General features: G+C 31.2%; 3 protein-coding genes across 7 annotated transcripts in view; all 3 read left to right on the top strand.

The window, feature by feature from the left end:
* The first annotated feature begins 1,025 nt into the window (after positions 1-1,025).
* Positions 1,026-7,454, top strand: LOC106784049. Of its 3 annotated transcripts, none has more exons than XM_014743148.1 (4): positions 1,026-1,659; positions 2,910-3,453; positions 3,527-6,844; positions 6,951-7,454. In XM_014743148.1, the coding sequence occupies exons 2-4, from the start codon at positions 2,930-2,932 to the stop codon at positions 7,048-7,050; spliced, it is 3,942 nt and encodes a 1,313-aa protein (XP_014598634.1). In that variant the 5' UTR covers positions 1,026-1,659; positions 2,910-2,929; the 3' UTR covers positions 7,051-7,454. The 3 variants fall into 3 exon arrangements, with proteins under 3 accessions (XP_014598634.1, XP_014598633.1, XP_014598635.1); XM_014743147.1 differs by lacking the exon at positions 1,026-1,659 and adding an exon at positions 2,431-2,545; XM_014743149.1 differs by lacking the exon at positions 1,026-1,659 and adding an exon at positions 2,736-2,757.
* A 953-nt stretch (positions 7,455-8,407) lies between these two features.
* On the top strand, positions 8,408-10,546 carry LOC106784051 (peptidyl-prolyl cis-trans isomerase-like 4). The gene is made up of 4 exons (XM_014743154.1): positions 8,408-8,693; positions 8,799-9,289; positions 9,374-9,615; positions 9,709-10,546. Exons 1-4 carry the CDS (start codon positions 8,624-8,626, stop codon positions 10,370-10,372), a joined length of 1,467 nt encoding a protein of 488 aa, XP_014598640.1. The 5' UTR covers positions 8,408-8,623; the 3' UTR covers positions 10,373-10,546.
* Positions 10,547-10,563: 17 nt separating this feature from the next.
* Positions 10,564-12,479, top strand: part of LOC106784050 (DNA ligase 3) — a 36,781-nt gene continuing 34,865 nt past the window's right edge. For 2 of the 3 annotated variants that reach the window (XM_014743153.1, XM_014743150.1), the window contains exon 1: positions 10,564-10,740. The gene's annotated coding sequence lies outside the window, so the exon portion shown is untranslated. The remainder of the gene's footprint in view (positions 10,741-12,479) is intronic. The other variant, XM_014743152.1, reaches the window with a different exon arrangement.

Consider the following 12,479-nt stretch of genomic DNA (forward strand, 5'->3'; position numbering starts at 1 on the left):
AAAAAAAAAAAAAAAAAAAAAAAAAAAATATTTAATATAGAATGTACAATGTACAAATGTATTTCCATGGCAGTCTTTTTTATTTCTTTTTTTTCTCTATCATCTAGCATACATCGATAAAGCATTTTGATTATTTCTCGGTTGTGTAGTATATTATCGTTCGTTGAAATATAATATTACGGAAGTTTATACACCTCTGCGTTTATGTGAGAAAGTATAAAGAAAGAAAAAAAATAATAATAATAATCTACATAAAACCGGAAGACGAATATCCTATATAGTTATGTTAACACGCGCGATTTTTAATTAGCTAGACGTTATATAATTTAAAAAATAAAAAGTAACAATAGAACATTCTAATAAATTACTGCAAAACAAATTGCATTTCTATGATAGAATATTTAACTGAATAATAAATATCACGCATACATAAATACATATATATATGTAAAAAGGTTTGTAATCGTATAAAAAAAAAAGAATACTCTATCAAGTATGATTCGTATTGCTCGTGTATTATCCAACTAAAATACGTTCGGCTGCAACAGCAAGCTTAATTTCTAATTTAGAAAAGTAAATCTCTTGACAAGACAAAATAAATTTAAATAAAAATTTCAAGAATCATAAAAAAAGATAAATATTTAAAGAAAATCTAACGTAAGATAAATAGTTCAATTCGAATATTTTCGGAACACGCGAGCTCATCGATTTTACGAACGACACTTCGAGTTTCTTCCCTAGCAGCTAACTTCACAATGCATGCTTTAAGATTGCACTTGAAGATAGCTACATATATACATTCTCTCGTTAGAATTTTTTTTTATTCTCTTTCCCTCTCTCTCTATATATATATATATATATTTCTGTGTGTCCCTGGCATGCTGAGATTGGTGCACACAATTAAAGAGCGTACGATGACGACAATGATGATGATAATAATGATTATTATTATTTCCTAGTCGCATAGCAAACTATAACAACTCGAGTATGAAATTTTCTTAGTTGACAACGTATACAACGCATAGGAGTTATTTTTACGTGTAATACTTTATTCTTTTTTTTTCTCCTCTCTTTCGTCGAGTCGAGGAAACATGTTTTGAGGTTAAAAAGACGAGTCCTATACATACATATATATATATACCATATATACGAATAAATTTTGCGTGTGTGTTTATACGCGTGTATGTAACAATGCAATGGGCGAGAAATTCGTACGGTGAAAGTTTCGTGTTAGCTTGGATCGAATCGAAAAATTTAGTCTCGCTTTTCCTGCTCCCTATCGACACATTTGCGAACCTGTCACGAGTTGACGCTTGAAGAAACTTATTCTAAGAAAAGTTTATATTAAGATAGAAAGAGAGAGAGAGAGAGGCTCTCCTGCGGTTACGTTCCTATCGCATATATGCATTCGCGTCTACGTAGATATGTATGGATGGATATGTAATAAAGAAAATCAAGGGATGATTTTGTACGTGCGTTATCGATATCCGGGCGGAAAATGACCAGAGAAACGAACGCATCCTCGAAGCCATCATCGATCATCCTTTGAAATGACAAAGAAAGAAAGAGACGGAAATAGTGTGGAACGCGCGTGAAAGAGGATAATGCACAATCCTTATTATTCTTGTCCTTGATAGTGATCAGAAAAAATATATTTTGGTGAGTAATTATTTATCGGTGTATGCATATCCGTATAATAATATATCTATGTATATATGTATGTATATATATATATATATATATATATATGTATGTATGCACATAAATATAATACATGACATGTATATATATATAGATAAACTTTTTTGGGAAATGTTTGAATTTTGATCAGTAATAAATCTGTGTGTGCGTGCACGCGTGAATGTACATAATAATTATTTACAAATTATGTATATATGCGCATAATAATTATTTACAAATTATGTATATATATATATATATGCGCTTATATTTTTTAAGGAGGTTCGATTTGATCAGTAAAATTTGTATAGATTGTGTGTATGGGTGCATGTGAATTAGTCATAATAGTGCAGCAGGATCGAATCGGTAAGGAGGAATGTGAAATGTTTATAAACGGAACAACGCCTACTGATCATTTCATTGGCATCATTGTTCACGTCATTTTGTTATCCTTCGAAAATATACATATTAATACATATCTTGATATAAAAAGATGCATGCAAGATTAAAGATTTTTATCACAATGGGAATATACAAATTAACATGAGTCTATCTCTAGTATATATATATGTGTGTGTACTAACCATACGTATATACATAGATATTTGAAACGTGATATTGTAAATCGTCGTTCTTGGTCATGTAGTTAGTGATCCTTTTTTGTATGTACAATGTAATGTCTGGAATTGATAAGTACCCATGTCATTGTGTGCATTCTTTCTCTTTCTATCTCACTCTCTGAAGCATTCTATTAAGCTTCATTTGATTTCCTGTTAGAAGAGTGTGTGTGTGGGGAGGACGAATGAGAAAATAATGGCAAACATTATTTGCGATACGTTTCTTCGTTCTCCGATTTGTCCTATATGTATATATATATATTTTATATATTTCTCTTTCTATCGTTTCCTTTTTGTTTGTCCCTTTACATTTTTTCTTATTTTTTTTCCCCTTGCTTTTTAAAATTGTTTTCTCCAAGTAACGATGGATAATCTTTTATCTCTCAGAGTGCAATGTTTCAAACGATAAGGAAAGTTATTATTACGTCTTATTTGTGAAAGAAAGAAATTCGTGTTACTTGTGAGAAAAAGAAATTTATCTTATTTATGTTATTATTTTACGATTATCGTTAATTAACAATCGTTTGTGTGTTTTTTTAGTTCATAATTTCGTTCAGTTTGTAGTTTCGAGAAAGTTAGTTGTAAATGAAACTTAATTCTTTATTTGTGTAGGGTATTGCGAACCAGTGAAAATGGCAGACGACGAAGGAACCGAATGGTTGCAAGAACTTCTGCACGATGTACAACTTACCCAGTTCTTTACAAGAATTAGAGACGATTTGCAGGTCACTCGATTGCACCATTTTGATTATGTGCAACCAGAGGATTTAGAAAAGATCGGATTGGGAAAGCCAGGAATTAGAAGACTTTTAGATGCCGTTAAAAAAAGACGTAACACTCAATGGAAAAAGAATTTAATTACTAAAATTAGGCCTGGCAGTAGTACAAAGAGCAATAAACGATCTTCGCAGCCTATTGAAGAATCTTCCGTGCTTACGTGTCTTATTCAAGACAAAGATGTGACTCTTTCTATTAAATTAGGTGATGGTAGTTTTGGTGTGGTCAGACGAGGAGAATGGGTATCTCCTTCAGGTCGAACATTACCAGTTGCAGTGAAAGTTTTAAAGGCGGATGCTTTAACTCAACCACGTATTATAGAAGATTTTGTATCTGAAGTTCAAGCGATGCATACTTTGAATCATCACAATCTTATTAGGTGATTTTATTTTTATTTTTGTTTAGCAAAGAAAATCATAATTACTTCAATCTAATACTATATTGTATTTCAGGCTATATGGAGTGGTATTGTCGCAGCCTATGATGATGGTAACGGAACTTGCACCTTTAGGAGCTCTCTTGGATTATTTACGAAAGCAATGTGGCCGTATATCAGTTTTAGCTTTGTGTAATTATGCTTTGCAAGTAGCAACTGGTATGGCATATTTGGAGGCCAAACGTTTCCTTCACAGGGATCTAGCTTGTAGGAATGTTCTTTTAAGTACAGTAGATAAAGTGAAGATAGGTGATTTTGGTTTAATGAAAGCACTGCCTCAGCAAGAGGATTGTTATGTTATGACAGAACATAAGAAAGTGCCGTTTCCGTGGTGTGCTCCAGAATCTCTAAAAGCACGTTTATTTACTCACGCTTCGGATGTATGGATGTTTGGTGTTACATTATGGGAAATGTTAACTTTCGGAGAAGAACCATGGGTTGGATTAAATGGATCAGAAATTCTTCGAAAAATTGATAGAGAAGGAGAAAGGTTGCATGAACCAGAAGCTATGCCACCTGTAATGTATGATTTGATGTTACGTTGTTGGGCTAGAGAACCTTCGGAAAGACCTAGCTTTGCTTCATTGAAAGAATCATTAACTGGAATGGTACCGTCGGTAATGAAAGCTTTAAGTGATTTCGACGAAGCTGACAAAATGAATATAGAGCAAAGTGATCAAATCGTTATTATCGATGGTAGACCAGAAAATTATTGGTGGAAAGGACAAAATCAAAGAACTTATCAAGTTGGCCTATTTCCCCGTTGTTTAGTTGATCCAATGAGAAAAAAGCAACCAGAAGATATAAGTAAACCTTTAGAAAATTCTTTTATACATACAGGACATGGTGCTCCTTTTGGAAAAAGTTGGGGTAGTCCTATTTATATAGATGATGTTTATCTTCGAAATCCAATGGAACCCCCAGATATTGTTGCTGTAGCTGGAATTACGGATAATCAAAAGAAAAAGTTTTCCTGTGGCACGCCTCGTTCGCGTAAACAATTTAATTACACAAAATTACAAAACGATATAAGGGCTAGTCCTGTGAAATCAAGTGTTCCTGTACCTGGTACCAGTCAAGAGGGTAGTCTAATAGATTTATCACCAGAGGAAATAAATAATACAAATTCACCTCAATCCGATACAACGTGTCGGCGTGTCATTAACATACTAGACGAACCTATCGAAACGGTCGAAACAATAACGCAAGAAGAACCTAATCAACAAGAGGATCCTAGAACATATGCCAATTTCCCGGGTAATCTAGATCCAACTTATTCTGATCCATTTGATACTTCTTCAGTATTTATGAAACCACCCCATTCTCGATATTATAGTCATGTACCATCTGATTTGACTAATCACTATAATAAAACTCAATCATATGGAAATATTCAGAATGAAGAAAGTAGCAGTAGTAGTAGTCAAAATATAAATGTTAATCAATACTCTACGAATTTAAGTAAGAATAGTATAAATGAAAGTGTTAATTTAAATGTTAATGTTAATGTTAGTGCAGAAGCCAATGCTTTCGTAGAAGATCATTATAGTGAAATTGATAAACTTCAAAATCCGTCTGTATCCAGTTGGACGAGTTGGCCAGAAGACTTGCAAAATGATGCACAAACTTATGCCAATGTTATAAGTCATAATTTGCCTACAACTTCCAATGGACAACCATCACCATCACCACCACCGCCACCGCCATTGCCACCTCCTCCACCTCCTATAGGTCCCAATGAAAGTCCACCTAAACCTAAATCTAATCATGATCTTGCCCAAAATTTAAGCGAATTAAATATAACTTCGCACAATGTTGCTTCGCCTAAGAAGTTGGATTCGGCGTTTCTCGCTGAATTAGAGAAACATCTGGGAGAGAAAGAAGCGAGTAAAAATACTAACGCTACTCAACAACATTCTAATAATGAATCACATACATATACATTGATTAATAAGTTACAAGATAATTCAACTATACCGACACTGCGACCACCACCGCAATCGATAAAACCAAAATCTCCGCAATTGGATCAAAGAACGAGCACGCATCTACCAAGTAAAGTGCAAAATTCAATGCAGTCGAAAAATACAAATATTCAAAAGCCAATAGTACAACAAGAACATCGTTTTGTGGAAAGTACTACGGATGCCATTGTAGGACAAATGTGGCAACAAGCACATTCTCAAGTGCATCTGCAAAGTAATTATTCCGTATCAACAGATCCAAATGTTAATCGCATATCACCGGTAGTAAATATGCCACAAATAAATGTAAATTTACTTCAAGTTGCGCCTAGCAATCTAATTCATGCTACTAGTAATTTGAATAGTTCTCAGTATGGTTCGAAAAGTGCCACAGAAACAACTTCCACTCATGCACAAAATTTTACATCCACAAGTCAGAATTATTTCCAACAACAAAACATACCCCTTTTAACTATAAGTCGTAATCATGGAATAACTCAAATACAAAATGATCTACAACAGCCACAATCTAGTGCCAGCAATACTAATACCATTTCAAAGCCTGCTATGTTTACCACTGGTACAATGTTTTCCGAACAAGTATATGTTGAATTGAAACAGACAGTACCTAATTTAGAACAATTGTCCCAAAATGAATTTAATACCCTTTATAATAAGACTGTTCAACAAAATATACTCAGAAATTATTATGCTTCCGGTGCGACTCCAACAAATACTATTGTGGATCAAAATCTAAGTCATAGTCATATAAATTATCAAGATACAGCTAGCTATAATGTTCAACAACAACAACAACAAATTCAAGCTGCCCAAGGATCTCGAAATACACTTCAAAGCCATCCTTGTGATTTTAGTCCACATTTAAAGCAACCACCTGTATATAATCCACCTCCGGCATGGAGTCCGCTTAAATCGGTGCAAAATGGTTTTATAAGAAATCAAAATGCTGTAATGAAATCAAATTTAACAGCTAATCAGGGTGGAAATCCAAATGTATTGCAATCTGTACATACTAAGCCACATCAAGTTAATGCTGCAACGTCACAGACATTACCAATCCGTAATGTACAATCTCACATGAATGAAACTGTTATTAATACTCAATTAGCACCTTCCACGTCAGCATATCCATCTGGCGTTAGTCCGCCTTTGACAGGTGCTTCGCAGCAATTAGTTATGTCTCTCAATGATGAATTTCGTGCAACTAAGGTAATGAGAGTACAAAGAGATATCGAAAATGCTTCACAACAAGAAATTTTAGCTGCATTACAAGCTACAGGATGGGATACTGCACAAGCGGCTAAACAAATTATGAAAGACAGACTAGTTAAAATAGAATCTCTTAAAAGGTTAATTTTTATATCATATTCACACATTATATATATTACAAATCATAAACAAATTAAGATACTGACTGCAATTTCTATTATTAACATTGTTATTTTATTGTTACAGGCTAGGTTTGGCAGATAGACAACAATGTGAAAATGCTCTTAAGCAGACTGATTATGATGTAGAAAGAGCGGCTTCTCTTTTATTAGATCAAGCTAAATAAAAAAAAATTTGAATTAATTTGATAAATGCTAAAGATATTAATATGAAGTATTTCATAATCGAAAATACAATAATTTCAGTTATGCGAATGCTTATAGAAACATATTTATAGTGCGTATGAAATCACAAATTGTTGTTTTACTAAACAGTTCATTGATTTGGTATTTAGAAAACGTTGCATTCCAATAAGACGATAAAGAACAAATTTGGAATATGCAGTTCTACTTAATTGTACAGCAAATGGCCAAATAGCGAAAGAAAATGTTTTTATTCCATTAAGAGAAAGATGATATTGCATAATGTTTATGCATAATTATATTCAGATATTTGCGAAACACAAAATGAAAAGATATGATGTTATTCTCTCATCATATTATTTTGAATAATATATATATTAATAGTCGTGATATATATATATATATATATATTTACACAACACATAATAGATATACATTTTCCAAGAATGAAAATTGATTACGCTCAGTGAACAGTTCTCAAATTAATTTCGAAACGTATATATTTTAATAGTAATAAGATGGTTACTATATACCTAACTTGTTTTAAAGTTAGACATTATTTGATTAGCAAGTTTTTCAAATGGTATTGCATCAATCCTTTAAAGAGTTGTATTAAGATAGTTAAAGTCGTTTTTTTTATCAAGTCCATGGTCACGGAAACAAAAGAAACAGTGTTACGAAAAACATCAATCTGAAACTGTGATATGCGTTACTAAAGGCTCTAGGTGGTATTATTGAAAAAATAAATAGTATTCTTTTTTTAATTTCATTTTTATTATTACGTAAATATGAACAGTTGATTTGTTGAATAAATCGAAAGAAAAAAAAATAAATGTACATAATAATTAGAATAATGATTAGAATGATAAACAAGTTTTTGATTTAGATGTCGATGAGGTATTTCCATACGTCTCAATCTTGTGTATTTACATAGAAGACTTACAACTGGTGATAGCGATAGACATGATAGAATTGGCAATAAGTACAAAAATTATAGAAAGAAAATTATGAGATTAACGATGAAAAGATCATTTATGTCCGTTAATATGCCGTAATTCAAATTTCAATGATTTATCTAAATGTAAGTATCTGTGCATAAAAAAGAAAAACGTAATGTTGTAATATAATCCATATAATGTAATATCGCTCTCTTATATGTTGCGCTCTTTTAATTTATTTTTTAAATACAAAATATATATATGCGTATATATATTTTGTCGTTTTGGTATTTTTATTGATAGCGCAATGTAACTAAAAGCGCTTTTTTAATTTCATTAAATAACATGAACGAGTCAATTTGTGAATATCTTTTTTTTTTAATACCTTTATATAATTAACATTACTGGCAGTGAATTAAACGGATAGATACAAAATACGAATCAATTTAAACTTTTCATATTTCATTTTTCATAGATAAAGTTGGTAACCCTGTCAATGTATGTTGCATTTGTATTCACCTGGCAGAACAACGATATATTGTTAAAATGAAGTGATTCTTTCTTGAATGTTTATTTTTTAATAGTTTTTCTCATTGGGATTATAAATTTTATATAAATCATGTCTGTTGTAATTGAAACTACAATAGGTGACATTACAGTAGATTTATTCGCCGATGAACGTCCACAAAGTAAGTTAATGCAATTTTATTTTTCTCGTATAGGTTAGGTTTAACTTTTATAAGAATTTTTTTATTAATTATTAAATGTGTAACATGTATATTATTTATTTTCAGCATGTCGAAATTTTTTAAAATTGTGCAAAATCAAGTATTACAATTGGAATTTATTTCACTCGGTACAAAACAATTTCATAGCTCAAACTGGAGATCCTACGGGTACAGGGAAAGGTGGAGAGAGTATTTATGGGATAGTATTGGGTGAAAAAGCACGATATTACGAGGCTGAACAAATGCCAAAAATAAAACATACCAGAAGTGGTTTATTATCTATGGTTAATTGCGGAGACAATATGTTAGGATCACAGTTTTTTATCACTCTAGCTCCGGATCTCTATTCTCTAGATGGAGAACACTGTGTGTTTGGTGAAATAGTAGAAGGACTTGAAATCATTCTCAAATTAAATGAAACTATTTGTGATGGAGATTACAGACCTTACCAAGACATACGTATATCACATACTGTTATTTTAGAGGATCCGTTTGAAGATCCCAAAGGTTTAGTAATACCAGATATGAGTCCGGAACCTACTAAAGAGGCATTGATGGTATGTATATCTAACAAATTATATTGTTCTTTATATAAATTATATAAATTCTGTAATCTAATGTGAGACTCAATGTTTTTACAGAGCGATAGAATTGGCGCAGATGAACTCATAGATGACACAGCAGGAATGTCTGTAGAAGAAGTTATGGAAATGCAAAGGGACAAAGAAGCAAAAGCACGAGCTACAATTCTAGAAATTGTTGGCGATATACCAGACGCCGACATAGCACCACCGGAAAATGTTCTATTTGTTTGTAAATTAAATCCAGTCACTAACGATGATGATCTTGAGATTATTTTTAGTCGTTTTGGCAAAATTGTTGGGTAAGCATTGCAACTTTTCTATCACATTTTTTATCCATTAATTTATTTGCGATATTAAAATAATATTTAATATACATATACAAATCTTTTCAGATGTGAAGTAATAAGAGATCGTCAAACAGGTGATTCTTTGCAATATGCATTTATCGAATTTGCTGAACGCAAGAGTTGTGAAGAAGCATATTTCAAGATGGACAATGTTTTAATCGATGATAGAAGAATACATGTAGATTTCTCACAATCTGTAGCAAAAATGAGATGGAGAGGTAAAGGGAAAGGTATTAAATATAACGATAAAGAAGAAGATGAAGAAGAAGAGAACGAGAATAGAAGAGGAAAGGATCGTTTTCAAGATAGGAGCGATCATCGAAATAACAAACGTTTTCAAGAAAAAGAGGATAGATTTAAGAAAAAAATAAACAATGAAGGAAGGCACAACGAAGATTTATTGGAACATAGAAAACGTCAATATAGAGAAAATGAAGACAGAAGTGATCGAGAACGTTCTCGCAATAATAGAAATTATGTTTCAGAAAAGGATAAAGATAGAGAGAATAGAAAAAGAGAGTACGATTCGAATGATCATAGAAGGCATAAGGATAAGGATAAGAAAAAGAAAAAGGATAAAATTGATAGTAACAGGAGTAGAGATAAAAGTAGAGAAAGAAATAGGGATAGGAGTAGAGAGAGAAAGAGAGAAAGAAGTAAAGAGAGAAGTAATAGATATGGTGATAGAAGCAGAGATAAAAAACGTTAGATAAAATTTATATATGTTTAAGAAATAATTTAATACAACAAAAAATTGAATTAATAAAAAGAAAAAGAAAAATGTATATATATATACAAAACAAGTGACATCTTTTGAGTTTTATTTTCCAATTACGTTATCATAGGATAGACCAATCATATCGTCTGCATTACGATGACTTACCGTAAGTTGGTAACACTGCTTGCAAGTGTTCTGCATTTGTAAAGAGTAGTACTTGAAATACGCGTTGACAGGTATTAAAATTTATAATTATATTTAAATGCGTGTGATTTTTTTACTCATGGACTCCTTAACATATTTTTAAAATATCGTTTGAATCTTCATAACATCGTTGGAAATTGTATATTCGTTTATTGGTGAGTAATTTTTTATGTTCTTTTCATGTCACGTGTTTTAAGGTTACATCTAATATCATGTATATTTAAAAAGAAAGATGTAATCTAATTATTAGAATCCATATTTCATTTTCTTTTCTTTTTTGTCAATAAAAAAATATTACCTATAATTTATATTCGTGTCGTTATTAATAGCATTTAATAATTATAATATGCGTCAAATAAACACACGTGAAGTTTGCTGTTCCATTTTCGCGCACAATTTGAATAATCATCGCGCGTTAATTTCATTCGAAATCCTCTTGTTCTATTTCTTTTTTTATTGTTTAAATAAAAACAATACTCACGATATATGCATACATATAATGGAAGTTTCTTGTTACAGAATTTTATTATTTGCTATTATATATCATGAAATACATGCGTTATTACACGTGTATACGTCAAAATGTAAAATCTTCGAGTCTTGAGTCTCCTATTTTTTACACGTTCGTTATATGATCGTGTGGATGATTGAGTGGTGGGAGGGAGTTGAAAAAGCGTTTAATAAATATAAAAAATATTCATTTGATTCCACTAAATACGTTTTAGAGCAAACAAATTCCGGAATGCATAAAAATAAAAAAATAAAATTTCGTTTTTTTTATGTTTATCGTGTTTCTGATGTTTTTTTGTGTATGTGTGAATGTAATTATTGTATATGTGTAATTAAGTACTTATAAATAAGTACTGTAAAGACCGATATGACGTCGCCACCATTACGCGTTTCATTTTTCTATCATTTTATTTGATTTATTTTTTTTTTTCCTTTATATCTCTTAAAGTAGTACCATAATAAATTTCGAGAAAAATCGTGAATATTAATTTTATGTAACAGGAAAGCGATATTGGTTTTGTTCACTTTACACACGATACGATCATCTGTATACATACATATGAGTGTATATGTATATTTGTAACATAACGTTGTACATTCGGTTAAAAATTACTAACCACAGGTACATCACGTGTGTGCGTGTATGTGTACGTGTATGTATGTGAATAAGTGGAGCATTTATTTAAATGATAATAAAAAAAAGAAATAATAAAAAAATAGAAAACAAGAAGCGATTCAAGTGGATGAGTAATGTTAATAATAAAATTTATTTGTATATACGTATATGTTATTTTTAATAAAATATGTATGCACGCGTGTATGTGTGTAAGAAAGAGAGAGAGAGAGAGAGAGAGAGTGAGAGAGAGTAAACATGTAAGCGACGACGTGAAAGCAAACAAACAAAAAATACTTTTAAAACGACGAAGACTTTACAAACAAAAAAAAAAAGAAAATAAGACATTAAATAAATAGAAAGTAGCACGACGCATAGGAAGAGAATAAGAAAATGTATTCCGTTTCTATCTCGAAGAAACAGAATAATAATTATATAATAAAAATGATTCATAAATAATTTAATGAAAGGGTGCAGGGGTGGCCGGTTATGTAATTTTTTTCTTTTTGTTCTTTTTCTTTTTTCTCACCGTTCAACTTATTGTTAAATTTATAATATTATTACATTAATAGGATGTTTGTTCACGCGCGCGCATTATGCACCAAAAAAAGAAATACTTTTGTGAACAAACATACAGCATCGTATTTGATATTGTTCTTTTTTCTTTTTTTTTTTTTTCTTTAATATAATCCGATGGTACTATAAGTTCGAATACTAATCGACTAATATAATTTAATTTAATCGTACGTATATTGTTAATCAAAAATAGGA

The sequence above is a fragment of the Polistes canadensis genome, unplaced genomic scaffold, assembly GCF_001313835.1.
Source record: "Polistes canadensis isolate GaletaPanama2010 unplaced genomic scaffold, ASM131383v1 scaffold_29, whole genome shotgun sequence".
Classification (NCBI taxonomy): domain Eukaryota; kingdom Metazoa; phylum Arthropoda; class Insecta; order Hymenoptera; family Vespidae; genus Polistes; species Polistes canadensis.

Excerpts from the sequence above, each read along its gene's own strand:
- LOC106784049 (XM_014743147.1), top strand. The coding sequence starts at position 2,494 with ATGGCAAACATTATTTGCGATACGTTTCTTCGTTCTCCGATTTGTCCT. Across the intron at positions 2,546-2,909 it reads TTCTCCGATTTGTCCTATAT|GGTATTGCGAACCAGTGAAA; the intron begins GTATATATATAT and ends TTATTTGTGTAG. Across the intron at positions 3,454-3,526 it reads AATCATCACAATCTTATTAG|GCTATATGGAGTGGTATTGT; the intron begins GTGATTTTATTT and ends ATTGTATTTCAG.
- LOC106784051 (XM_014743154.1), top strand. The coding sequence starts at position 8,624 with ATGTCTGTTGTAATTGAAACTACAATAGGTGACATTACAGTAGATTTA. Across the intron at positions 8,694-8,798 it reads CGCCGATGAACGTCCACAAA|CATGTCGAAATTTTTTAAAA; the intron begins GTAAGTTAATGC and ends ATTTATTTTCAG. Across the intron at positions 9,290-9,373 it reads CTACTAAAGAGGCATTGATG|AGCGATAGAATTGGCGCAGA; the intron begins GTATGTATATCT and ends ATGTTTTTACAG.